Source organism: Aquarana catesbeiana, linkage group LG04 (assembly GCF_042186555.1).
Source record: "Aquarana catesbeiana isolate 2022-GZ linkage group LG04, ASM4218655v1, whole genome shotgun sequence".
Classification (NCBI taxonomy): Eukaryota; Metazoa; Chordata; class Amphibia; order Anura; family Ranidae; genus Aquarana; species Aquarana catesbeiana.
Window position 1 is genome coordinate 625,567,185 of NC_133327.1, and position 27,129 is coordinate 625,594,313.

Here is a 27,129-nt window from a genome sequence, read left to right on the forward strand (position 1 = left end):
AATTGAAATAAATAAAATATAATAATATAAATAATATAAAAATAAAATAAATGAATACTAACAAAATAAATAAAAATAATATAAAATATATATAAATTTAAATAAAATACAATAATATAAAAATAAAATAAATAGTAACAAAATAAATAAAAAAATAGTATAAAATATATATTAATTTAAATAATAAAATATAATAATATAAATAATATAAAAATAAAAAGTAACAAAATAAATAAAAATAATATAAAATATATCTTCATTTAAATAAAATACAATAATATAAAAATAAATAAACAGTAACAAAATAAAGTAAAATCAATATTCTATGAGAGAGATGACATGGAAATTGTAGCTGGCACACACAGCTTCAGTAGCCCCTCCGTGACTCCCCAGCACAGCAGCCCTGATGGTTTCAGGACCCTGGAGAGCTCCCTGCACGCGCGCTCCCGTAGCAGCCAGCAGAGGCCCGGGGGCGCGCCTGGCAGGTGAAGCGTAGAATGTAGCAGTCACAGACAAGGCAGAGGAAGGGGAGTGAGAGGGAGGAGGAGGTGTGAGCTCCTGGGGGAGCCCCTGGCTGTGTCTGCTGCAGGTAAAGCTCATCCCATGCCTGGCAATGAGGGAGGGAGGGGGGGGATTAACCTTGGAGGTGCTGGGTAGAAGTCAGTGCATGGCAGGCTCCTGTCTTCCCCTTGACCTTATCAAGATGCAATATCCGTGCAGAAGAGGAGGAGGAGGAGGAGGAGGAGGAGGAGGGGGGGACATGCATGTCTGATGAGTGAGGAGGGAGGTGCTCCCCTCCTGGATGGGAAGAGGTATAGATAGGAGGACAGATCTGGGTGACATGTCACACTAGGAGGTGACATAGGGGGGCCATGCACCTCTCTTCCTATACAGCACACAGCTGCCCCTTGCAGGACACACACTGACACACGTGAGTCCTCCTCTCCCAGCTCTATTCTGCATGCTCTGCCCTTCTTCTCCATGCCATTGTCTGTTATTGCCTGTACAGGGGGGGTAATGCACCTACATAGGAGGTGGTGGGGATGGGTGACCAGGAATGGTCCAGGTTGGTGACTAGTAACACACCTCTGTGCCCTCCTGCAGGTCTGCGCCGTGGCTTGGATGCCGGCTCCTGGTGAAAGATGTGGCATGGAATGAGAGGAGTCAGGAAAGCACTCCCATTTCTAGGTCAGCGGCAGCAACACACGCTCCTGGCTCTGCTCCTCGGGGTCCAGCTGGCGCTCGGTTTTGGCCCCGTGCAGCTCTCGGTGGGTAAGTGGAAATTTTAGCTTTTTTGGAAAGAATAAAATAACTTTGCAATTGTTGACCTCCATGGGAAAATTCTGTGTGCCTGGCTGCGGCACTGATCCCCCGGCTTCAGACCTGGAAGTGGTTACAGACAAGGTTAGAACTTTACCATGACTTTTATCATTTTTTTTTTTTGTTCCTTTTCGGTAACTTAGAAAAAAGTAAATTTTAGGGGCTTGATGACACCAGGTGGGGTGCTGGAAGGTGTATAAAATCGCATGTTTTCCCGCACCACACAACAACAAGCTGCCCTTTGTAGAAATGCAGAGATGCCATGAATTCTTAAAGGTACCCCCATACATCTAGCAAATGCCCGCGTGTTCATGTCCGCCATGCCGTGCCTGGAAAATGCACACAAAGGCGCCCGTGCAATTTTTAAAATCACGTTGCACCAAAACGCATGGAGGTTGATTTACTAAAGGCAAAGAGACTGTTTGCTTTGCAAGTGCAGTTGCACTCTACAAGGGAGTTTGCTCCAGAACTTAGTAAATGAAAACTCCCTTGTAGAGTGCAACTGCACTTGCAAAGCAAACAGTCTCTTTGCCTTTAGTAAATCAACCCCCATGCATTTTGGTGCAGCCTGATTTAAAAAAAAAAAATCACATCTGCACATTTCAGAGGCATAGGACAGCCCATTGAAATTAATGGACTGCCCAAAAATGTGATGCGACACGCAGGAATATGCAAAAATACGCGGGCGCTCAGACACACCTCCTCAAAATAGATGTGTCAGTGATAGCGGAGGGGGGAGGAGCCCCTTTTGGATGAAGTTCCACTTTAAACAGTACAAACAGGGATATAGTTACTTTGGGTGAAGAAAAAAAAAGACACAAGTCTTATCCAGTTCAACCAATAGAAGGCAAAAAAACAAATGATACAATCCTATAGATACACAATCCTATACCCACAGTTGATCCAGAGGAAGGCAAAAAACCCCAATAAAGCATAATCCAATTTGCTCCAGCAGGGAACATTTTGTTTTAATGATCCCCCAAGAGGCAATCAGATATTCCCTGGATCAACTTTACTTATAAACATATCGGTATGTAATACAGATAAATCATATACTGCAAATACATTAAAAAAACAGGAACTGCATAACTTCAACAGCAAAATGTATAGAGAAAGATACAATAGGTCATAGAGCCCTGATCCAAAAAAAACCCCAAAACATTGCAATAAGACGCAATGCAAATCGGTGCTTTACCGAGTGACTGTATTTTTCGTCTGTCCATGGCATCGAGTGGGAGCCAGGAAAATGCAGCCAGTTTCATACTTTGATGGCCATTTGTGTGGACTCTAATGCCCTGTACACACAACCGGTTTTCTCGTCGGAATAAACTCTGAGGGTTTTTACGTCGGAGTTCCGACGGAATTCCGCTCAAGCTGTCTTGCCTACACACTGTCACACCAAATTCCGACCGTCCAGAATGTGGTGACATACAACACGTACGACGGGACTAGAAAACAGAAGTTCAGTAGCCAATAGCTTCCGTCTCGTACTTGCTTCAGAGCATGCGTCGTTTTTGGTCCGTCGGAACAGCATACAGACGAGCGTTTTTTCTGTCGGAAAAATATAGAACATGTTCTCTATCTAAGTCCGTCTGAATTTTCTACATAAAAAGTCTGATGGGGCATACACACGGTCATAATATACGATGAAAAGCTCCCATCGGACTCTTTCTATCGGAAATTCCGCTTGTGTGTACGTGGCTTAAGGCTCGATTCACATCTGTGCATGTTGCTTTTGAGCATTTCTGCTGTGCTTTCTGCATTTTTGTAACCGTTTTTACCGCAATTTGCGTTTTGTGTTTTTTTTTTACATTCACTGTATATAGCTGGTTGCTAAGGTGCAGGTGCTGTCTTCTCCCCGAGTCGTTTTCTCCCCGAGTCGTCTTCTCCCCGAGCCGTCTTCTCCCCGAGCCGTCCTCTCCCCGAGCTGTCTTCTCCCCGAGCTGTCTTCTCCCCGAGTCGTCTTCTCCCCGAGTCGTCTTCTCCCTGAGCTGTCTTCTCCCCGAGCTGTCTTCTCCCCGAGTCGTCTTCTCCCCGAGCTGTCTTCTCCCCGAGTCGTCTTCTCCCCGAGCCGTTTTCTCCCCGAGCCGTCTTCTCCCCGAGTCGTCTTCTCCCCGAGTTGTCTTCTCCCCGAGTCGTCTTCTCCCTGAGCTGTCTTCTCCCCGAGTCGTTTTCTCCCCGAGTCGTCTTCTCCCCGAGCCGTCCTCTCCCCGAGCTGTCTTCTCCCCGAGTCGTCTTCTCCCCGAGTCGTCTTCTTCCTGAGCCGTCTTCTCCCTGAGCCGTCTTCTCCCCGAGCCGTCTTCTCCCCGAGTCGTCTTCTCCCCGAGTTGTCTTCTCCCCGAGTCGTCTTCTCCCCGAGCTGTCTTCTCCCCGAGTCGTCTTCTCCCCGAGCTGTCTTCTCCCCGAGTCGTCTTCTCCCCGAGCCGTTTTCTCCCCGAGCCGTCCTCTCCCCGAGCTGTCTTCTCCCCGAGTCGTCTTCTCCCCGAGTCGTCTTCTCCCTGAGCTGTCTTCTCCCCGAGCTGTCTTCTCCCCGAGTCGTCTTCTCCCCGAGCTGTCTTCTCCCCGAGTCGTCTTCTCCCCGAGCCGTTTTCTCCCCGAGTCGTCCTCTCCCCGAGCTGTCTTCTCCTCGAGTCGTTTTCTCCCCAAGTCGTTTTCTCCCCAAATCGTCTTCTCCCCGAGTCGTTTTCTCCCCGATTCGTCTTCTCCCCGAGCTGTCTTCTCCCAGAGCCGTCTTCTCCCCGAGCCGTCTTCTCCCCGAGCCGTCTTCTTCCTCACTGCCGCTGTCTTCTTCCTCACCGCTGGGTTACCTGCTAAAAAAAAAAAAAAAAAAAAAAAAGGGCGCTCTTGTCCTGAGGCTGTCTTCCTCCGTTGTGATGTCCCCCGCAGTCTGACATCTCTTATATAGCCATGGGGCGTGGCCATCCAATGACGCCACACGGAGAGCCCTCCCCTTGTGACGTAACCTTGTGACTTATATCAGTGTCCAGCAGAGCACTGGTTAAAGTTTGTAGGAGTCGTTTTCATTCTCCCCTGATTGTCCTATGAGGCTGCATGACCCCTGACCCTCTGTCTGATCAGTGCTGATTGGCCCTGTGCTGATCATATACACTCTCCCAAAAAAAAAAAAAAAAACACTCTAGCAATATAAACCAAACTGAGCATGTGCAGGAGTGACTCCAAGGCTCTGTTCTATCAGAAGATGGATTGGGGACAGTGCAGAGGATTAACCCCTTAGGTTCCACAGTGAGTATAACAAGCATGCTTTAATGCATATACAGAGTGATTTTGCTGTTCTGGGTTTAGTAACACTTTAAATATTAAAGCAGCGCTAAAGTGGAAAAAGAATAAACTGTGAGCAGACAAGTTCTTTATTGCAGAAGATACATGCAGTGTCTCTTCTGCAATAAAATAAATCTAGCTTCCTGCTCACAGTCTTCAGTAGAATGTGCACTGAGCTGCGCATGTGTTGCTCAGTTTACATTCCAGCCCAGTGCCTGTATGCCGGGTGGCAGCACTCCTGCACCTGCGTGGGAGTTTCAGTACGTCATCCTGCACCAACCAGTCAAGATGGTCAAAGACCAGCATCTGGAAGAAGCCATGGGGAAGATGCCAGCGAGGAACCTCAGACGTTGGACTGTTGCAGCAGAGGTAAGGATTTTGGACTTTAGTTCTACTTTCAGACCAGATTCACATATATCCGTGTCCACTTTTCTCTTTTTTTCTGTCTTTAAAGTGTTACTAAACCCACAACAGTACAATCGCTCTGTATATGCGGTAAAGCATGCATTGTTATACTCACTGTGGAACCTAAGGGGTTAATCCCTTGCATTGTGTAAAAAGCCTATTTGATCTTGTCTTCTCTGATCCTCCCCTTCTTCCACTGTCCCCAATCCATCAGGGGTCCTGCAGCCTCAGGGGTCAGGGGTCCTGCAGCCTCATAGGACAAGCTTTAACCAGACACTGATGGAAGTCACAAGACTGCTATATACTGTTGATGACAAAGGTATATAGCAGTTTATATTTACTAAAATAATTGCGTTTCCATGTTCTGTTTACTGTGGGAGACCAGATATAGTGAATGCAGGCTCCTGGGTTTAGCAGTAACAAATAATAAAACACTGGGTTAAGTACCGTAGGATCGGGAGTGCTGGGCCTATGTGTTGGCCAGCACTGATAGGTATGCCGACTCACCGATTTGGGTGGCGCCTATCCCGTCAACTCCTGAACATAAAGGATTACAAAGACACAAAGTGGGGAATCTTCTCCACTTTGTGTCTTCATAATCTTGGGTTTAGTAACACTTTAATGTGCGTTGTACATGCATTTTCATGCATATTCTTTATTCTGTTGGGTATTACAGCAAATAAAAATGCACAGAAAATTGGACATGCCTTAATTTTACCATTGCAGAGGACAGATGTGAACGTCAATTTTTTTTTTTGACACATGAGTTTTTGTGTGTTCCAAAATGCCCATAAAAACATATGTGAGCCAGGCTTGGCAGTATAAACACAATAAAACAATGATTTTATTCTGCAGTTGAAAACCTCAGGTTTGCAAGGATGAAAAGTTTCCGGGGGAGGTCCCTGAGACCTGTGATTGCCCCCCAGAAATCACGGATGGTTTGTAACACTGCAGAGTGAGACAAGGAAGGAGCTTATTGCACCATTCAAGTCCAGGCATACTAAGGGAATGTTTTTGAATGAAACACTCAAATGTCAGGCTTGTGAAAACAGCAGTTTCATTGCATTCTCTAATGGCTTATAGAATCAATATCAAATATGGAAATGTTCTCTGCAACAATGAGTGCACAGGCCAGATCTGGGCTTCTAGAAGAATTTGAGTATAGGCCGGGAATGAGCTGATCTATGTGCTGGAGGCAAACCAAAAAAAATGTTGGTTTAACAGGAAAATCTGCAAATTTTGTGAATGTAGAGCAAAATGCAAACACTGACTTCATATGATTGGTTCTTGATTTGTGAACGTGTGGGGTTAACACTGCATTTTGGGTTTTTCATTTGGTAAAGATGTGTAAATACACACAAGTCTAAAAGTATGTGGAAGTGTTACATATAATGGAAAAGCCTTAACTCTTCATAGTACACAGCAATTCATTTCACTGCATTTGATGTAATTAAGCATTTAACCAGGAGGGGGCGCTACTACTAAGGAGGATTTTTGCTTTTCTTGGAGTGCAGCTTTAAAATGCAGGGAGAGGGGTTGGGGACTTGTATGAAAAATGCTAAGTATATGGCAGAGAATGCATTAGGAAGATCTCCTTCATTGTAGAATCAGCAGGTGGGTTAGTGGTGGGTGATTTGCCCTTGAACAAGCTGTACAGCAACTATAAGGCTGTGTTCACACTTGTAAACAATAAATATTCTGCACAGATATACTAGAACAAAAGTAAATTCAGTCACGGAATGCTAGCCAGCACTTAAAGGGTAATTTAAAACACCTCAATCAGACAATACATAGAATAAAGTGCAGCGCAATCATATGAGAGTCCATGAAAACATCTGCTTGATGAAGGAACCAATCATATAAATAGGAATAAGAAGAACTTCCTAGCTGTAATCTTGAACAAACGATAATAAAGAGGTGATTTCAGCCCATCCACCACAGATACTACAGCCTCTCACCTCATATACTCGAGTCAACCTATATAGGTCACACAGCATTTGTCCCACACCTGGGGTACCGATCGTAAGCGATCTGGTCGATGGTCACATAGCACATATAAATAAGAAAAGGGGAGATAATCTAGTGCTCTCTGTATAAAAGATTTATTGCAATAGTAGATAAAAATAGCTGGTACTCACAAACACAGCACTCCGGCCAAGTGCAAGCAAACAGGCATGTAAAAACATCTGGTTTTAAACCAGAAAGATGGCCGCCGGTGACGCCAGACGTAGCTCCTGATGTAGTGTGTCTGCAATGTGTGTAAAATCATGTGCTTTCTAAACATGCACAGAAGTGTGCTGCCCTTTACCTGACTTGTGGTGGTGCCCATTAATAATGGCACCCCCAGGCATCTGCTAATGCATGCATTTTCATGCACCCTAAAACACATGGTTCCACAGCACCATGCGTTTTGGTGCTGCACAATTTTGAAAAACAGTCAGGGATTTCTTTTGTTTCTCTCATGTAGGGTAGCCTATTGAAATAAATGGGCAGTCCTACACGCAAGGCTTGGGAACGCACAGAAAACCTCTTGCATGCTCCGTTGCACCTGCATGGTGTGAGTGGGGCCTTATGGTGGAGCTTTATGACATCATAGTGACTTAGGGGTTGGCAGGAGGAACCATGGCATTCAGCCAGGGACACGGTATTTGTGAAAACTGGAAATGGCCGATAGCAGCAATGCCCAGAGCACTGCAAGAGGACAAGCAAATATTTATGTCACCACTCCAGAACGGTAAGTATTCATCTTCTTTCTCACATATAGACAAAGCATAAGATCTGTAGGCTGGAGTTCTACCTCATGTAGGTGTAATCCCAGTCACTAAACACTCATAAACTGTCATCTCAAAAGTCACTTTAATATTTTCAAAGCTGCAGCTTTTATTAAAATACTCCCTGGTGATGCTGCCTTGACTTAATCAGGCACTTCCTGTTGTAGGGTGACAACGCTCTGTCCCAGTTGCTCTCATATGTTGTCACCCTGGTGCATACATTTCTGGCGAAGACTAGAAGTGGCTGTAAAAAAGCTCACTGAGCTTTCATGGCCTGCCAATGTCACTATCGGGAAGCCAATTTTAAGCAATTACATTTAGCTGCCATTGAAGCAAGTGCGTGTAGATAGGAAGTGGCTGCAAGAGAATGCGGTAGATCAGCAGCACTGAAATGCGACAAAGGATGGAAAAAAAAGGTGAACACGGTATTTGGAGAAAACCGTGGTAATTCTTTGTGATACGCAGTGTTTTAGCAAACTGGGTTTCAGATGTAGCTTTAGAAGGCTGACACAAGCATCCATTCTCATTTTGCTTTGTATGCTTGTCAGTGGCTAACACGGAACATCTTCCCCCAGCTGAGACAAAATACATTGGCGGTTATCAGTGTAAGAGGATTTGTTCTTGACATGGTTCAGGATTGTCAAGTCAGCATAGTATTGAAATGTGATTTTAAGTAATATGTATGTAACCTTTCCCTTCAGTAAAGCCATTCTGTGTATACAGGGACACACTGGGGGTTATGTTGGCGTTAAATGAATGAACAGAATACCAAAATTACTCTCTAAAAAGGAAAATAATCTTCACTGCTAAGAAAACAAAAATAAAGATAAGGGGGGTTATTTACTAAAGGCAAATCCGCTTTGCACTATAAGTGCAAACTACAAGTGCAAAGTGCACTTGAAATTGCACTGAAAGTGCACTTGGAAGTGCAGTCGCTGTAGATCTGAGGGGGACATGCAAGGAAAATAAAAAACAGCATTTTAGCTTGCACATGATTGGATGATAAAATCAGCAGAGCTTCCCCTCATTTCAGATCTTCCCCTCAGATTTACAGCGACTGCAATTTCAAGTGCACTTCGCCTTTCGTAAATAACCCCCATTGTGTCAGAAAAATAACCTAAACAAGTTCACTTTTTTTGATATAATGACAATTATATATATATATATATATATATATACATATAATGTGTATGTGTGTGTGCTCTTTAATACAATTGTCATTATATACAGTTGTGCTCATAAGTTTACATATCCTGGCATAATTTATGATTTCTTGGCCATTTTTCAGAGAATATGAATAACACAAAAACTTTTCTTTCACTCATGGTTAGTGTTTGGCTGAAGCCATTTATTATCAATCGACTGTGTTTACTCTTTTTAAATCATAATGGCAACAGAAACTACCCACATGACCCTGATCAAAAGTTTACATACCCTGGTGATTTTGGCCTGATAACATGCACACAAGTTGACACAAAGGGGTTTGAATGGCTATTAAAGGTAACCATCCTCACCTGTGATCTATTTGCTTGTAATTAGTGTGTGTGTATAAAAGGTCAATGAGTTTCTGGACTCCTGACAGACCCTTGCATCTTTCATCCAGTGCTGCACTGATGTTTCTGGATTCTGAGTCATGGGGAAAGCAAAAGAATTGTCAAAGAATCTGCGGGAAAAGGTAGTTGAACTGTATAAAACAGGAAAGGGATATAAAAATATATCCAAGGAATTGAGAGTGCCAATCAGCAGTGTTCAAACTCTAATCAAGAAGTGGAAAATGAGGGGTTCTGTTGAAACCAAACCACGGTCAGGTAGACCAACTAAAATTTCAGCCACAACTGCCAGGAAAATTGTTTGGGATGCAAAAAAACCCACAAATAACTTCAGGTGAAATACAGGACTCTCTGAAAACATGTGGTGTGGCTGTTTCAAGATACACAATAAGGAGGCACTTGAAGAAAGATGGGCTGCATGGTCGAGTCCCCAAAAGAAAGCCATTACTACGCAAATGCCACAAAGTATCCCCCTTACAATACGCCAAACAGCAAAGAGACAAACCTCAAACCTTCTGGCACAAAGTCATTTGGAGTGATGAGACCAAAATTGAGCTTTTTGGCCACAACCATAAACGCTTCATTTGGAGAGGAGTCAACAAGGCCTATGATGAAAGGTACATCATTCCTACTGTGAAACACAGAGGTGGATCGCTGATGTTTTGGGGATGTGTGAGCTACAAAGGCACAAGAAATTTGGTCAAAATTGATAGCAAAAGGAATGCAGTATGTTATCAAAAAATACTGGAAGAACATTTGCATTCATCAGCCAGGAAGCTGCGCATGGGACGTACTTGGACATTCCAACATGACAATGATCCAAAACACAAGTCGATCTGTCATTGGCTACAGCAGAATAAAGTGAAGGTTCTGGAGTGGCCATCTCAGTCTCCTGACCTCAATATCATTGAGCCACTCTGGGGAGATCTCAAATGTGCAGTTCATGCAAGACAGCCCAAGAATTTACAGGAACTGGAGGATTTTTGCCAAGAGGAATGGGCAGCTTTACCATCTGAGAAGATAAAGAGCCTCATCCACAAGTACCACAAAAGACTTCAAGATGTCATTGATGTTAAAGGGGGCAATACACGGTATTAAAGCGGAGTTCCACCCAAAAGTGGAACTTCCGCTCATCTGATTCCTCCCCCCCTCCGGTGCCACAATTGGCCCTTTCATGGGGGTGCAGATACCTGTATTAGACAGTATCTGCATCCACTTCCGGGAATAGACTCCCACAGGAGTCACGCCCCCTCCCACACCGCCCCGCTGTCTCCTGGGAAACATACAGGTCCCAGGAGATAGCGGGGACCACTTAGGATGCGCAGCATGCGCAGTAGGGAACCAGGAAGTGAAGCCGCAATGCTTCACTTCCTTATTCCCTCACCGAGAATGGCGGCGGCAGCAGCCAAGAGCCGAGCTATTGCTCGGCTTCGGCTGCCGACATCGCTGGACTCCAGGACAGGTAAGTGTCCGTTTATTAAAAGTCAGCAGCTGCATTATTTGTAGCTGCTGGCTTTTAATCATTTTTTTTCAGGTGGACTCCCTCTTTAAGAACTGGGGTATGTAAACTTTTGATTAGGGTAATTTGGGTAGTTTCTGTTGCCATTATGATTTAAAAAGAGTAAACACAGTTGATTGATAATAAATGGCTTCAGCCAAACACCAACCATTAGTGAAAGAAAAGTTTTTGTGTTATCATTCATATTCTCTGAAAAATGGCCAAAAAATCATAAATTCTGCCAGGGTATGTAAACTTATGAGCACAACTGTATACATGTGTGTGTGTGCGTATATAAATATACATATATATATATATATATATCATATATATCATTCGTACATTCGTAAATTCGTACATGCGTACAATCGTAAATTTGTACATTCGTACATTTGTAAATTAGAAAATTCAGAAATTTGTAAATTCGAAATGTGAAAATCCAAAAACCCGAAAAATTTGAAAATCTGAAATAGTAACTATTAAATTATAGGTATTGTAATTTCCTTTCAAATTTGGCTGTTAGTGAACGTAACACATGTAAATTTATCCAAAGTTACAAATGATCCGAAATAACGAATGCCGTATCCAATGGGATGGAACGTAATGTATTAATAATAATAAATAACAATAATAATAATAAAAACTTTTTATTATTATTATTTATTATTAATTTGTTGTGTTCCATTTGTTTAGATGCAGCATTCATTATTTCGGATAATTCGTAACTTGGGATATATTCGTATTTGTTACGTTCACTAACAGCCAAATCTGAAAGGAAATTATAATACCTATAATTTAATAGTTAGTTACTATTTCAGATTTTTGAATTTTCGGGCTTTTGGATTTTCAAATACAAATTTATCCGAAGTTATGAATTATCCGAAATAATGCTGCATCTAAACAGATGGAACAGAACAAATTAATAATAAATAATAATAATAAAAACTTTTTATTATTATTAATTTTATTTATTATTATTAATTCATTACGTTCCATTCATTTGAATACGGCATTCGTTATTTCGGATCATTCGTAACTCTGGATAAATTTGTATGTGTTACGTTCACTAACAGCCAAATTTGAAAGGAAATTACAATACCTATAATTTAATAGTTACTAATAATAGTTAATTTATTATTAGTTAATTATTATTTCAGATTTACAAATTTACGAATTCACAAATTTACGAATGTACGAATTTACGAATGTACGCTTTTACGAATGTATGAATTTACGAATGTACGAATTTACAACTTTTCGAATTTACGAATATTCGGAAAAATTCGTTAAACGGGTTTTCGTTAATTCGGATATTTCCGAATTAACTAATTTGTCAAAGTTCGTTAAAAAACGAATTCGGAACGAAACGAATTGCACATGTCTACTGCATAAAGTAAACTCCTTAAGAAGTAGCTGGAGCCGTCATATACGTGGAGCTGTTTAATGCTTTATTAAAGCTAAAATCTCAGCACAAAAACTTTCAATACAATATATTTCTCAGCTATAAAGGGCCATCACTGTGTTGTACATAGGCATGCGCATGGGGTGTGTTGGGTGTGCCTGGGCACTCCCTAATCACTCTGTGCGTATTAGTATTATTGCTCTGTGTGCCAATGGGGAGATGGGAAAGATCTCCTTTTGACCGGCTCTGCCATGTAGTCTTTGTTGCAATATTTGTCAGCACTTTAACCTACAGTTATATACATGTTGTGACCAATATTATTAACTTATTATACTGTAGGTACCGTATTTATATATCATCAGCAGTTTACATATTGGACATTCACATCGGTTCCTACAATCTTAGGCTGGTGATACACAGCTAGATTTAAATAAAAAAAAAAAGATTCCTCCATCTATGGTATACAGCATAAGTGGACTAATGTCTTGCTAAGCCAATTGTATTCTGACAGCTGCCACTTAGTGTATGGCCAATTTGAAGAGGTTCTTCACTCTAGAAAGAAAAAAATTAAAGTCAGCCGCTACAAATCATGTAGCGGCTGACTTTTAATAAAAGGACACTTACCTAAACCAGTATCCAGCGCTGTCCTCAACCATGTTAGTTCTTCACTAGCCTTCGGGTTCCCGGCACTGGAATGTTAACTGCGGGCAGCCAGCTGTGCTGCTTGTGGCTTCACAGCCGGATACCCTCTGTGAATGCTCGAGCCACGGTCCTGCAGTCTTCTGGAACCTGTGACATAGATACTCACCTTAGATCCAATAATCTGATGCCCTCAAGGACTCTTGCTGACACCAGCATCTTCTCACTGGCTTCTTCCAGGTGCCAGTCTTCAGCCATTGTGATTGGCCAGCACAGGATGATGTAACTCCCATGCATGCACAGGTATTCAGTCATCCCGGCACACAGGCACTGTGCGGGAATGTATAGTGAACTGTGCAGTGCACATTGTAAGGAAAACAGTGAGCAGGCAGGTAGGGTAATTTTATTGCAGAAGAGACATTGGGGTTGATTTACTAAAGGCAAATAGACTGGGCACTTTGCAAAGTGCAGTTGATCCAAAGCTTAGTAAATGAGGAGAAGCTCTGCTGACTTCCTTCATCCAATCATGTGCAAGCAAAAATGCAGTTTTTTTATTTTCCTTGCACATTATTGAGTGTTCTTTGCAAAGTAAAAGTTTACCCCATTTACTAAGCTCTGGAGCAACTGCACTTTGCAGAATGTACAGTCTATTTGCCTTTAGTAAATCAACCCCACAGCATGTCTCTTCTGCAATAATCAGCCCACCTGCTTGTAGCTTTTTTTTTTTTTTAAAGAGTACAGCCATGGCTAAAAGTTTTGAGAACAACACAAATATTAATTTTCACAAATTCTGCTGCTTCAGTGGCTTTAGATCTTTTTGTCAGATGTTACTATGGTATATTGAAGTATAATTACAAGCATTTCGTAAGCGTCAAAGGGTTTTTATTGACAATTACATTAAGTTTATGCAAAGAGTCAATATTTGCAGTGTTTGCAGCAGTGGAGTGCTGTCAATCAACTTCTGGGACACATCCTGACTGATGGCAGCCCAGATCTTGCATAATCAATGCTTGGAGTTTGTCAGAATTTGTGGGCTTTTTTTTCAACCGCCTCTTGAGGATTGACCACAAGTTCTCAATGGGATTAGGGTCTGGTGAGTTTCCTGGTCATGGACCCAACATTTTGATGTTTTGTTCCTCGAGCCACTTTAGTTCTCACTTTTGCCTTATGGTAAGGTGCTCCATCATGATGGAAAAGGCATTGTTCCTCACCAATCTGTTCTTGGATGGTTGGGAGAAGTTGCTCTTGGAGGATGTTTTTGTACCATTCTTTATTCATGGCTGTGTTCTTGGGCAAGATTGTGAGTGAGTCCACTCCCTTGGCTGAGAAGCAACTCCACACATAAGTGGTCTCAGGATGCTTTACTGTTGACACGCTCACCTTTTCTTCCCCGGACAAGGTTTTTTTCTGGATGCCCCAAACAATCGGAAAGGGGATTCATCAAAGAAAATGACTTTACCCCAGTCCTCAGCAGGCCAATCCCTGGACCTTTTGCAGAATATCAGTCTGTCCCTGATGTTTTCCCTCGAGAGAAGTGGCTTCTTTGCTGCCCTTCTTGACACCAGGCCATCCTCTAAAAGTCAGATGCACTGCCTTCTGCCATTCCTGAGCAAACTCTGCACTGGTGGTGCCCCGATCCCACAGCTGAATCAACTGTAGGAGACGGTCCTGGCGCTTGCCGGACTTTCTTGGGCGCCCTGAAGCCTTTTTATAAATACAGTGGAAATGTTTTCATGGGATTAAGTTCATTTTCATGGCAAAGATGGACTTTGCAATTAATTACAACTCATCCGATCACTCTTCGCAACATTCTGGAGTAAATGCAAATTGCCATCATAAAAACTGAGGCAGCAGACTTTGTGAAAATTAATATTTGTGTCATTCTCAAAACTGTTGGCCACGGCTGTTTATTTGGAGTGTGTTAGAAACCCACTCAGGCATGGTGAGAACATGCAAACTCCATGCAGATAGTAACCTGGTTAGGATTCACACTAAGGACCCCAGTGCTGCAAGGCAGAAGTGCTAACCACTAAGCCACTCTGCTTAAGTTTAGTAGGAACCGGGTGAATTTCCATCCATCTGTGGCAGTTCCTGTTCATGAAAAAGTCGATCTGACAATCAACTTCTCAAGAATGGCTAGAAATATTCCATTCGATCAGACCAATAGGCTGCAGCGCTGATCAATGTATTCTGATGGTGGGGGAGTCCCTCTGTCAGAATACAATGACAGCAGCAGGGAGGATCCACACATTTAAAGTGGATGGGGGAATTGGTTCAAGTTTTTTTGTTCACTGGCTGCATGAAAAAAGCTGAACCACATATGACCAGATGGTTTTGTATGCAATTGTTTATCTAGGGTGTTTGTTACATCCTATACCTTTGCATTACATCTAGCACTGTGCTTATAGTTATATACAGTATATAATGATGTAATCATGTGATCTGTATTAGTTGTATATAACTGTGACCGGGGTCACTGCAGCGCAGGACTCAATGTGTGTTCCTTTCTAGCTGCTGCATTCAGTTTCTATTTGATGGATGCGGCATTTTTCCTGTAAAGAGTCCTTCTGGTGGTGTGTTCACGTAGTTTGTCCCTCTTTTCTCGCACACTTCAGCGGTGTGGGCTCTTTTGTGTTTCGGTATATAAATCAATGACGTAATCAGATGATAAAACCTAAAGCTTTTTGTCTGCGCATGAATGACTTTGTCAGATCCGAGAAATATTTTATTTGTATGCAGCTCCGTCTCCGAACAATCCGAGGCGAGAATGACATCAGTTCAGTGTGTGGATGGGCACGTGTATTCTCAAGGAGACTCCGTGTAACAAATTATGTATCGGAATAATGATTTATGGAGCTGCTAATTATAAAGTGGAGTGTGGAAAGTCTCTGCGGGTGAAGCTCTGTGGGAATTGGACTTTGTTCGGTGTGTAGCAATAATTCGAGTTATTGTAGAAGGTACTGGGACAATGCAGACAATGTAACAAGGCAGAGCCGATCAGTTAGAATTCACCATTTATAATATAGATTGTGTGTGACTTTTATTGGTTGGTACAACCTGCTGTGTCATGCACATTGTGATAGGTTTTTGTGCTGCTTTTATTAAAGTGGTTATAAACACAATAGGATTTTACGACAACAAAATCCGTGGTTTTTTTTCCGACAGATGTTGACTCAAACTTGTCTCGCATACACACGGTCACACAAATCTTGTCGAAATGTAATGTAAAAGGGCACCCCGCACTGCCTAGACTAATGATAGCAGCTAACACAACAAACAGATAATTTTGTTATAATCACAAGAGTATATAAGTGTAGCGCTAAAGTGTTTGAGTTGGTTGACATAACCCAAGCATTAACATTGAAAGGTGAATCACAAAATCTCTGTAAATCGAATTATATACATCTACAGACCATAATGGCTAAAGGAATATACATAAAATCACAAAAAATACCACATGTGATATGTGCCATATAAATTGCTAGAGAATATATATAAAAAATCTTATAGAAAGAGTGTGACCTCACCAAACAAATAAACAAGGTAAAGATCAGTAGAATGTACCATCATCCAAATTAGTTGAGGAAAATCATTAGGGAGTATGGGCCCCACCCCAGACGCACCGAAAAAAGGGGGGCAAGTGGACTATTGCGGTACGGTATGCATATATAGTGCAAATCACTGGTAAAAAATCACAAAGTTTATTTATACAAATGTAACAAAAAAACACACATATAAGTTAAAAGAGTTCAGATGACATGATATTACGACATGTTTCGCAGATTTACCGCTTCATCAGGACAGTACATCTGTGAATATAGATGAAAATACAGTACTAATAAGTACCATGTAAAAGGTTTTTTACACAATTGTAAAATGGGGAAGATGAGATAAAATAATAGGACTGCTTACCTGAATTTCGGGACGCCCTGGGTTCCAATTACAGAGGATTCCCAAGATTCCATCCTGGTTGTCGGTTGATAACACAAGCCTGTTTGACTCATAGAACGTATATTCTTTTGAATTCAAACCATCCGGTAAGCTTACATCTGCCTTAGTAGTGGTGGCTTTACTGCACGGATGTCTTCAGTTTTCACCTATTATGTTGGATGCCAATGCGGTGATTAGGATCTTTAATTTCCTTAATATACACTGTGGACTTTTCACAGACTCATTTATTTAATTATTCCTAAGATTTTTTATATATATTCTCTAGCAATTTATACGGCACATATCACATGTGGTATTTTTTGTGATTTTTTTTTGTATATTTCTTTAGCCATTATGGTCTGTAGATTTATATATTTCGATTTACAGAGATTTTGTGATTTACCTTTCAATGTTAATGGTTGGGTTATGTTAACCAACTCAAACACTTTAGCGCTACACGTATATACACAAATCTTGTCAGAAATTCCGAACGTCAAGAACGCTGTGACGTACAACACGTACGACGCGCCGAGAAAAATGAAGTTCAATAGCCACTGTGACTCTTCTGCTCGATTCCGAGCATGCGTGGAACTTTGTGCGTCGGAGTTGTGTACACACGATCGGAATTTATGACAACGGATTTTGTTGTCGGAAAATTTGAGATCCAGATCTCAAATTTTGTGTGATGGAAATTCCGATGGGAAATGTCCGATGGAGCCTGTACACGGTCGGAATTTCCGACAACAAGCTCCCATAGAACATTTTCCGTCAGAAAATCCTATCGTGTGTACGGGCCATTACAATATACCCAGTGAAGTGACTGGCCTCAGGTGATGCGCAGATAGGAAACAGATCCTCCTATATAAGTTGTACCTGTTTATCTGGAGCTGTTTCTTCTCTACAGCCTCCTAAAGCACAATTTTACACAGCATTTCTGAGCTCCAAAAGGCAGGGGCAGGGATTTAATGTCACACTGCACCGCATAGATCAGGGAGCTGAGTGTAATCTGAGATTGGAGTGGAGGTAATGAACACCCACCCCTCTGTGTAGTCTCATAGGGAAATATGAACTGAGGCAGACTGAGCCCTGCACGTGGGGGTACCTTTCGTCGTACACATGCTCATCAATGCCCCAGACCAGGCGGGGACTGCAGTTATGTGAAAATTAGTGCTGCACTGAAATTTCAGCAGCTTAAAATGATCAGCTGAAAATAGGGTTTTCAACATTGTGCGGAAAAAAAAGAAGTGCCAATAATGGCTGCCGAAAACGGCCACGATTTTGACACGATGTTACCTTGCTTATGGTGTGTTTTTCATAGGTCATGTAACTGAAAATTTGCATAAAAAACTCAACACGGGTGCATTTTTGATGCGTTCTTGCTGCGTTTTTAATGCATTTCAATGGCGAGGTGCGGTTTGCGAAATATGCACCAAAAATGCAGCAAGCAGGATTTTTAACACCGCTTCAAAAGGTACCAAAAATGGCCACCAATAAATTCATATTCATGTAAATTTATGATATTAATGAAAAAGTTTAATATAATACAATTGTTTATTAAATATATATATATATTTTTAAAACCCTTCAATTTCGGTTTCTGTTTCGACCACGTGAATCCTGAATTTTTGGTTTCGGCACCGAAATTCTCATTTCGGTGCACCTTTAGTGCAAATCAATGGCAATTCCCCGACTTAGAGATGAGCCGTATCACTGTGTGCTTTAATAAAAGTACAGATTTCTTCTGTGAAACATGCTATCCCGTGTCACTGCACACCTTAGTTTGATGTATGCTGCGCCCAACATACCAGGGACCAGGTGGAGACTGCAGTCATGTGAAGAATCTAACATTAAGGCAGTTCCCCGACTTAGAGATGAGCTTTCACACTGTGTGCATTAATAAATGACAGAGTTGTCCTGAAAAGCGACTTGTCCCATGTCACTACACACTGTAACTGACACATGTTGCTGAGCCTGTGCATTCTCCACCAGTCCAGTGTACCTCTGTTACCTCACTCCCAGCAACACAATAGGGTCCCCCTGTGCACCCAGTGCGAACCTCATGCGTGCATTTGTTAACTCCTTCCTTCCTGTACCATGTTGCCAGGTTAAGGGCCTCGGTAATGCAGTTTTGCTCCTGGTTGCTATGGAAAAATGACCGTTGGGGAGGGAGCCAGAACTCCGACCCCCCTCGCTACAGGAGTACCTGTCACCTAAACCAGGTACCACGCACCACGCTTTGCGACTGGCTGCATGTAACTTGCAGTAGTTCTTTTTTAACTGTAGCAACTGTATTACTCCTCCTGCCTGACTTGCTGAGTAAACCTTGGTAGTCGCTTAGGGTCATACCCCATGCGTGCCCAAGTACTTTTGATACCCCAAAACCAGCATGCACCCCTTTGAATAACTTCAGAACAGGCTTAGAACAACATTACTCAAGTCTTTTAGTCTTATGCCCGTACACACGGTCGGATTATCCGACGGAAAATGTGTGATAGGACCTTGTTGTCGGAAATTCCGACCGTGTGTGGGCTCCATCACACATTTTCCATCGGATTTTCCGACACACAAAGTTTGAGAGCAGGCTATAAAATTTTCCGACAACAAAATCGTGTGTACACAAATCCGAAGCACAAAGTGCCACGCATGCTCAGAATAAATAAAGAGATGAAAGCTATTGGCTACTGCCCCGTTTATAGTCCGGACGTACGTGTTTTACGTCACCGCGTTCAGAATGATCGGATTTTCTGACAACTTTGTGTGACCGTGTGTATGCAAGACAAGTTTGAGCCAACATCCGTTGGAAAAAATCCTAGGATTTTGTTGTCGGAATGTCCGATCAATGTCCGACCGTGTGTACAGGGCATTACAGTTCAATGTGAACGGTATCCTCATCATGACCCCAGCTATCTCTGCTTGGCTGCCCAAGCATGCCTACAATAGTTAGTAGTCCAATTTAGGTGGTCTTCAATTCCTGGCAGATCTCCAGATTCCTGGTGCCGAGGTTTAAGGGGTGGGGGTCAGCCTGTCAGTGCTCAGACCATACGCCGCACACTGCATCAAATTGGTCTGCATGGCTGTCATCCCAGAAGGAAGCCTCTTCTAAAGATGATGCACAAGAAAGCCCACAAACAGTTTGCTGAAGGCAGGCAAACTAAGGACATGGATTACTGGAACCATGTCTGTGGTCTGATGAGACCAAGATAAACTTATTTGGTTCAGATGGTGTCAAGTGTGTGTGGCGGCAACCAGGTGAGGAGTACAAAGACAAGTGTGTCTTGTCTACAGTCAAGCAGGGTGGTGGGAGTGTCATGGTCTGGGGCTGCATGAGTGCTGCCGGCACTGGGGAGCTACAGTTCATTGAGGGAACCACGAATGCCAACATGTACTGTGACATACTGAAGCAGAGCATGATCCCCTTCCATCGGAGACTGGGCCGCAGGGCAGTATTCCAATATTATAAAGATTCCAAACACACCTCCAAGATGACCACTGCCTTGCTAAATAAGCTGAGGGTAAAGGTGATGGACTGGCCAGGCATGTCTCCAGACCTAAACCCTATTGAGCATCTGTGGGACATCCTCAAACGGTAGGTGGAGAAGCGCAAGGTCTCTAACATCCACCAGCTCCGTGATGTCATCATGGAAGTGGAAGAGGACTCCAGTGGCAACCTGTGAAGCTCTGGTGAACTCCATGCCCAAGAGGGTCAAGGCAGTGCTGGAAAATAATGGTGGCCACACAAAATATTGACACTTTGGGCCCAATTTAGACATTTTCACTTAGTGAGGTTCTCACTTTTGTGGCCAGCGTTTTGGACATTAATGGCTGTGTGTTGTTATTTTGAGGGGACAGCAAATTTACACTGTTCTACAAGCTGTACACTCACTACTTTACATTGTAGCAAAGTGTCATTTCTTCAGTGTTGTTACATGAAAAGATATAATAAAATATTTACAAAAATGTGAGGGGTGTACTCACTTTTGTGAGATACTGTATGTCATTACACAATTATCCATCATGTTGATATACTTCGTGGAATTTTATCATGATTTTAATTATGTATGTGAATAAAAATTGGACTTTTTAGAAATGTTATTATATATTGGGGGTTATTAACAAAAGTAAAATCCACTTTGCACTGCAAGTGCACTTGGAAGTGCAGTTGCTGTAAATCCAAGGGGGACATGCAAGGAAAATATAAAACAGCATTTTAGCTTGCACATGATTGGATAAAATCAGCAGAGGTTCCCCTCATTTCAGATCTACCCCTCAGATTTACAGCAACTGCACTTCCAAGTGCACTTGCAGTGCAAAGTGGATTTGCCTTTCGTAAATAACCCCCATTGTCTTTTGGTGCAACTTCTTTAAAGTCCCATGGACAATTTCTGTGGTTGAGAGGCAACACAGATTAACTCTTTCCCCCCAGCCTGGGTCAGCCACTGATTATGCTGACGTATAGCCTACAGGGCCGTCAATCACTTGCTGTGTGCTGGAAGGAGGAGGGCCGACCCCCAGGATCCCTTGGTGTTGGTATAAATTGTCGGAAGTGACTCATACAGATAACAATAGAAAGAGAGAGTAGAAAGAAATCACACTTTGCGCTTTGGATTGAGGCTAGTACACACTATAGAGATATATGCTTTGTTCATTTTTTTATGTCAGAGGTTTACAACCACTTTAAAGTGAATGTAAACCTAAACAATGAGCATCTCTTTTTTGCTCTCTTTTGGCTTTTTAATTATACCATTGAAAGTGTTTTGTTCTATATTGTATGTTAGATAAGTTAAAAAAAATCCTCATTGCTCCTGCTAGAAATACAGTGAGTTGGTAACATTCTGTGCTTCCTGTGCAAATGAACCAATTGCCCTGGTGGGTTATTATAATCTGCAGGGTTTATTTTCAGCGGGAAGGAGTTCCGAAACCTCTAGCACTGAATCTATGTAATGGCAAGGAGTGCTGGAGAGTTTGTGATGCTGGCTGCTGGGGGATCTATTTTTGCATGGGGGTCTATTGTTGCTAGGGGGTGTCTTAGGTTGCTGAGGGGTCAATTGTTGCTGGGAGGGATCTACTGTTGAGGGAGAGGTCTATTGTTGCTTGCTGCTGGAAGATCTGTTGTTGCTGCTGGGGGTCTTTGTTGCTGAAGGGGTATTTTGTAACAGGGGGCCCATTGCTGCTGGGGGGGGGGGGTATATTGTTCTGTGAGGGATCTGTTGTCAGGGGGATCTGTTATTGCTGGAGGGATCTATTGTTTTCAAGGTGGGGTCTTTTGTTGCTAGGTGGATATATTGTTGCTGGGGGATCTAAGATTGTAAGCTCTAAGGTGCAGGACCCTCTGATTCCTACTGTATTAAAGTGTATTGTGTTTGTACTGTCTACCCTCAAGTTGTAAAGCGCTGCGTAAACTGTTGGCACTATATAAATCCTGTATAATAATAATAATCTATTGTTGCAGGGGTGGGGTCAATTATTGCTGGATCTGTTATTGCTGGGGGGATCTAGTGTGGCTGGGATAGGGTCTATTGTTGCTGGCCACAGGGCAGCTGTTTTACTGCTTTTTTTATCATTAACAAATTGCATACAAATTGCTTAAAGCGTTTGTAACCCTAAAAAAAAAAATGGATCCTGTTACTTTAAAGCATGTTATACAGCACAGTGCTTGTGCTGTGTAATTTGGCCCCCTTAATTACCTAAAATACCTGGCTGATCCTGCCTGGTTCTGCCCTCCCCCTGTAAACTTACCACGGTTTATCATGGCATCTGAGCCCTGACACCGTGGTCAGTTTATGTGAATCCGTCATCCGCAGCTCTCCTATGTCCTCTCCTCCATCCTCTCCCCCCTCCCCTCCCTGCCTGTCAGCTCCGTGTCAGGGCCTGCCCCCCTCCTGCTGCTGAAATAGCAGTGTAAATTACATGCAATCCCCTCTATTAGAAAACATTTTATGCTCAAGGGTCTGTGCTTTGTAAAAGCCGCTCAGGGCTCACGTGACTCCTCGCTGCTCTCCTCCTCTCCTCCCCTTCCCCTCCGGCTGACGTCTCAACTCTCTCCTCCTCTCTTCCCCTGCTCCCGAATGATGTCAGTGGGGGATTCTCAGGCCCTCCCACTGTAGCTGTCAGTTAGGGAGAGGGAGCAGCGAGGAGTCATGTGAGCGCCGTGTGGCGCTGTGAAATAAGGTAGTAATAGGCAAAGCACAGACACTGGGGCATAGAACGTTTTCTAACAGAGGGGATTGCATGTACTTTACACAGTGGCTTTACAACCACTTTAACACCACAAAATAATATGTGGTTCTATATTTTCTAAATAAGGTGGTACTGGGAGGTGGGTAGGAGGTGGAACCAAGGGATGGTAATCGGAGGTGGGTAGGGGGTGGAACCAAGGGATGCTACTCGGAGGTGGGTAGGGGGTGGAACCAAGGGATGGTACTTGAAGGTGGGTAGGGGCAGAGACAGTGGGGTTTCTCAAAGCGGGGGGAGTTCCTGCATCTATTCTCTGAGAAAAAAAAAAAGCCCTGATGTTCTAACAGCAGCCGTCAGAATACCTCAACAATGATTGCATCTAGGTAGGTAGGAGGGGGCCATAAATGAATGGTTTAGCCATGTTGAGTAAATCTTAGATATTAGGCCAGGTGAATAAGGGCCATCTTTTACATAACTGGTCATTTTTCTAGCTGCCTGAGGTTCAAACTTCGGTTTTAGCATAGCGCAGTACATGCAGAACAATGCAGCAATCACAATATACAATACAATATAAATATAATATAATAACATTATATAAGCATAGAAGGATAAGCTTGGAAAGAATAGAGGAGATCAAATGCCTTGCCGGAGTATTAAGATACTGTTTAAAGTAGGCAAGTCAAACTCAAAAGCAGTCAAGGGCCACAAAGTAAGTGTTTCATGAGATTATTCAAGCGTCTGGTGTCAGGAGGGAGGGCATTGCGCAGCAGGGAAGCAGCGTCTGAATAACTCTTCAGTTTTAGTAAGTTAGTACAAAGACGTGTTTATTGAGCTTACTCTGTTTTTGGCTTTCATTTTTTTATCCGGGAACTAATTTAGTCAGGACCCTACCTTATGACGTGTGATGAGCTTTGTTCGGTAATTCGGAAAAATGAAAGAGACTGGAAAGAAAAAGGTCAACTGAAACCAAAACCTCTCAGCAGGCTTACCTGTGTTCAGCTCAAACAGTGTCGTATTTCTTCATTTGCCAGGGATAAGGGAGGCATTTGTTTAGTCTAATGCTGGAAACACATATTGATCTGATTGTACAATTTATAGTTTGAATTGCTAAATTATCTATTCCAAGAAAATTCTGATTGGTTTCAAGCACAAAATCAATTGACTTATTGATCAGGATAAAAGTGTGTATAAGGGCGCTCTGAGTAACAGACCAAGCAGATATCAGTCTAAGTAGAAATAGAAGAGGGTCTTAATGCACTTTCGGCAGCACTTGAAGAGAGAAGCAAACTCTGGAAGTAAAAAAAAAAAAAAGGCGCCTCTAAGTGCAGAAGTAAATTTTTACATCCCCAAAAGGGTTCAAAACACTTACAAAAGGGTGGATGGGTAGAAGCACATCATATTAGTAATATGGCAGGTGGTCCGGCATTCTGGTAGTCCCAAGGAGTCTCAGTGATATCCGCAGGTGTGATTCTATGGCAGCATACTCTGAAGTGGCCGACAGATGGAAGCCACCACTCTCCTGGATACTGGGAAGACAGCTAGGCTGTCTGAGACAGCATGGAAGTCAAATCCAGGAAGTGACGTCAGCAGGAAGGGACCAGCAACCAGCGTGGACAGCAAGCCGGAAGTGATGTCCACAGTACGCTGTTTTTTTACATTTTTTTTTATATTCGTTATGTCATTTTATAAGCTCAGTGCTTCCCTTTGTCCTGCTCATGTCTGCCCATAGTCCCGCCCAAAGCCCACCCACAGACCATAAGAAGCTCTGTTTCTAGTAACCTTTAGTCATTGCTTGAAGAAGGAACCAATCAGCTGTTCTGAAACGCGTCACATGTTGACATCACTTCCGGCTTGCTGTCCACGCTGGTTGCTGGTCCCTTCCTGCTGACGTTACTTTCTGAATTCGGCTTCCATGCTGTCTCAAACAGCCTAGCTGTCTTCCCAATATCCAGGAGAGTTGTGGCTTCCATCTTTCGGCCACTTCAGAATATGCTGCCATAGATTGACACCTGCGGATATCACTGAGACTCCTTGGGACTATCAGAACGCCAGACCACCTGCTATATTACTAATATGATGTGCTTCTACCCATCCACCCTTTTGTAAGTGTTTTTAACCCTTTTGGGAAATATCAAGTTTTACTTCTGCACTTAGAGGCGCCTTTTTTTCTTTTCTTTCGACTTATTGATCGGTTGGTTGGAAAAATCCATTCAGATCTGGAATGTATTGAGCTTGTGTGTGTAAATTATCAAGCGAGATAACACATATATTTTGATCTGACTGTACAAGGTAGCAATCCATAGTTCAAATTAATCACTCATTTATCAAAATAAATATCTGATCAGCTTTGAGCAGGGATTGATGGATCTATTGATCGGATAAGTTGGAAAATCTGTTCATATCGGGAATGAATCGAGCTTGTTCATGCACCATCAAGCAAGATAACACACTGTTATTGTTGTTGTTCAGTCGTTTAGGGCCCTTTCACACTGGGGCGGTTTGCAGTCGCTATTGCGCTAATAATAGCGCCTGCAAACCAACCCCAAAACAGCCGCTGCTGTCTCTTCAGTGTGAAAGCCCCAAGGGCTTTCACACTGGAGTGGTGCGCTAGCAGGTCGGGAAAAAAAGTCCTGCTAGCAGCATCTTCGGAGCGGTGAAGAAGCGGAGTGTATACCGCTCCTTCACCGCTCCTGCCCATTAAAATCAATGGGACAGTGCGGCTATACCGCTGGCAAAGCGCCTCTACAGAGGTGCTTTGCGGTGGTTTTTAACCCTTTGTCGGCTGCTAGTGTAGGGTAAAACCGCCCCACTAGCGGCCGAATACCGACGGTAAAGCGCCACTTACAATAGCGACGTTTTACCGCCGACACCATCCCAGTGTGAAAGGGCCCTTAGTCGTGTCCGACTCATCATGACCTCATAGACCATAGAGCCCCAGGCTTTTCTGTCCTCCACTGCCTCCCGGAGCTTGCTTATTTTGATATTCATTGTTTTGATGATGCTATCTATCCATCTTGTTTTATCCATCTTGTACACTGTATCTTGTACACCCTAGCAATTAATAATTCCATAGAATCCTTCAATTATTAAAATAAATCTCTGATCTGTTTCAAGCAGGAATTTGATGGATTTATCGATTAAATGGGTTGGAAAATCTGTTTAGATCTGGGGTGAATTGAGCTTGTGTGTGCACCATCAAGCAAGATAACACACATATTGATCTTATTGTACAATGTAGCCAGGTTTGGTGATAGGGCAGTACAGCTGGCCCTTTTGTGCCGGGCCAGGCCTCATCAGTTCAAAAGAGGGGCCCAGGCACCTGCAGAGCAGGAGGGCTGACTGTACGGCCTTGTGACTCTTGTGGATCCCCCTGCAGTGCTGTCCGGTTTCCCCCTCTAGGTGTGCTGCAAGGGGATCAGTTTTTGTATCTGTACCCCCTTCCACCTGCTGTCAGGTCCCCCCTGTGTTCCCGCCTCCCCAGCAGTACTTCCGGCTTCCATCCTCTTTTCTCCTGCTGGAAGCTGTTGAGGGCACACAAGAGGTTTGGGTTTAGGATGGAGAGCTGGGGGCTGGTAAATACGTCATATTGGTACCGATCGCTTCTGTGGCCATTCATTACCAAAGCGTAGTAAACTGTTTACTATGCTTCGGTTTGTGAATGAACGGGAAGCCTCAGAGCACTTCCTAGTTATTCATCTGCAGCTCGGGCTGCAGAGAAGGGTCCGATAATTCTTGGTCCCCAGTCCCTTGGTGTCAGGGCTGGGCTCAGCCCTTCCTTTTCAGAGCTCTGTGCTCAGCTGTCATTGCCAGAGGCTCTTCTTTCCACAGTGACTCACTTGGTCTTCATTTCCTGCTCGTCAGCTAGAGCTGCTGGTTATATAAACTCCTTGGATCAGATCTTCTGTGCCTTTGCCTTGGTCAACATATCCGGACTCTCTCTGCTGTGTTTTCCTGTGAAAGACTTTTGCTTGGCTGACTTCCCTTCTGGCTCCAGATCCTGTTTGCTGTTTCTCTGGCTTGTTCTGACTACCTGTCCTGGTTACTGAACTCTGGCTATGTTTTTACTACGTTTGCTCTGTTTTATTAAATAGTGTTATTTTTACTGCACTTTTGATTCTTGGTTCCTGTCTAGACCCCTGATATTTTACCAAAGCCCACCTC

General features: G+C 43.0%; 1 protein-coding gene across 2 annotated transcripts in view; it reads left to right on the forward strand.

The window, feature by feature from the left end:
• The first annotated feature begins 226 nt into the window (after positions 1-226).
• The window catches only part of SUSD4 (sushi domain containing 4), a 220,639-nt gene continuing 193,736 nt past the window's right edge, over positions 227-27,129 (forward strand). Inside the window, exons 1-2 of one of the 2 annotated variants that reach the window (XM_073628340.1) lie at positions 227-589; positions 1,105-1,272. In XM_073628340.1, the coding sequence (XP_073484441.1) occupies positions 1,143-1,272 (130 nt within the window). In that variant the 5' untranslated portion in view covers positions 227-589; positions 1,105-1,142. Of the gene's footprint in view, positions 590-699; positions 932-1,104; positions 1,273-27,129 lie in introns of those variants that run through there. The other variant, XM_073628341.1, reaches the window with a different exon arrangement.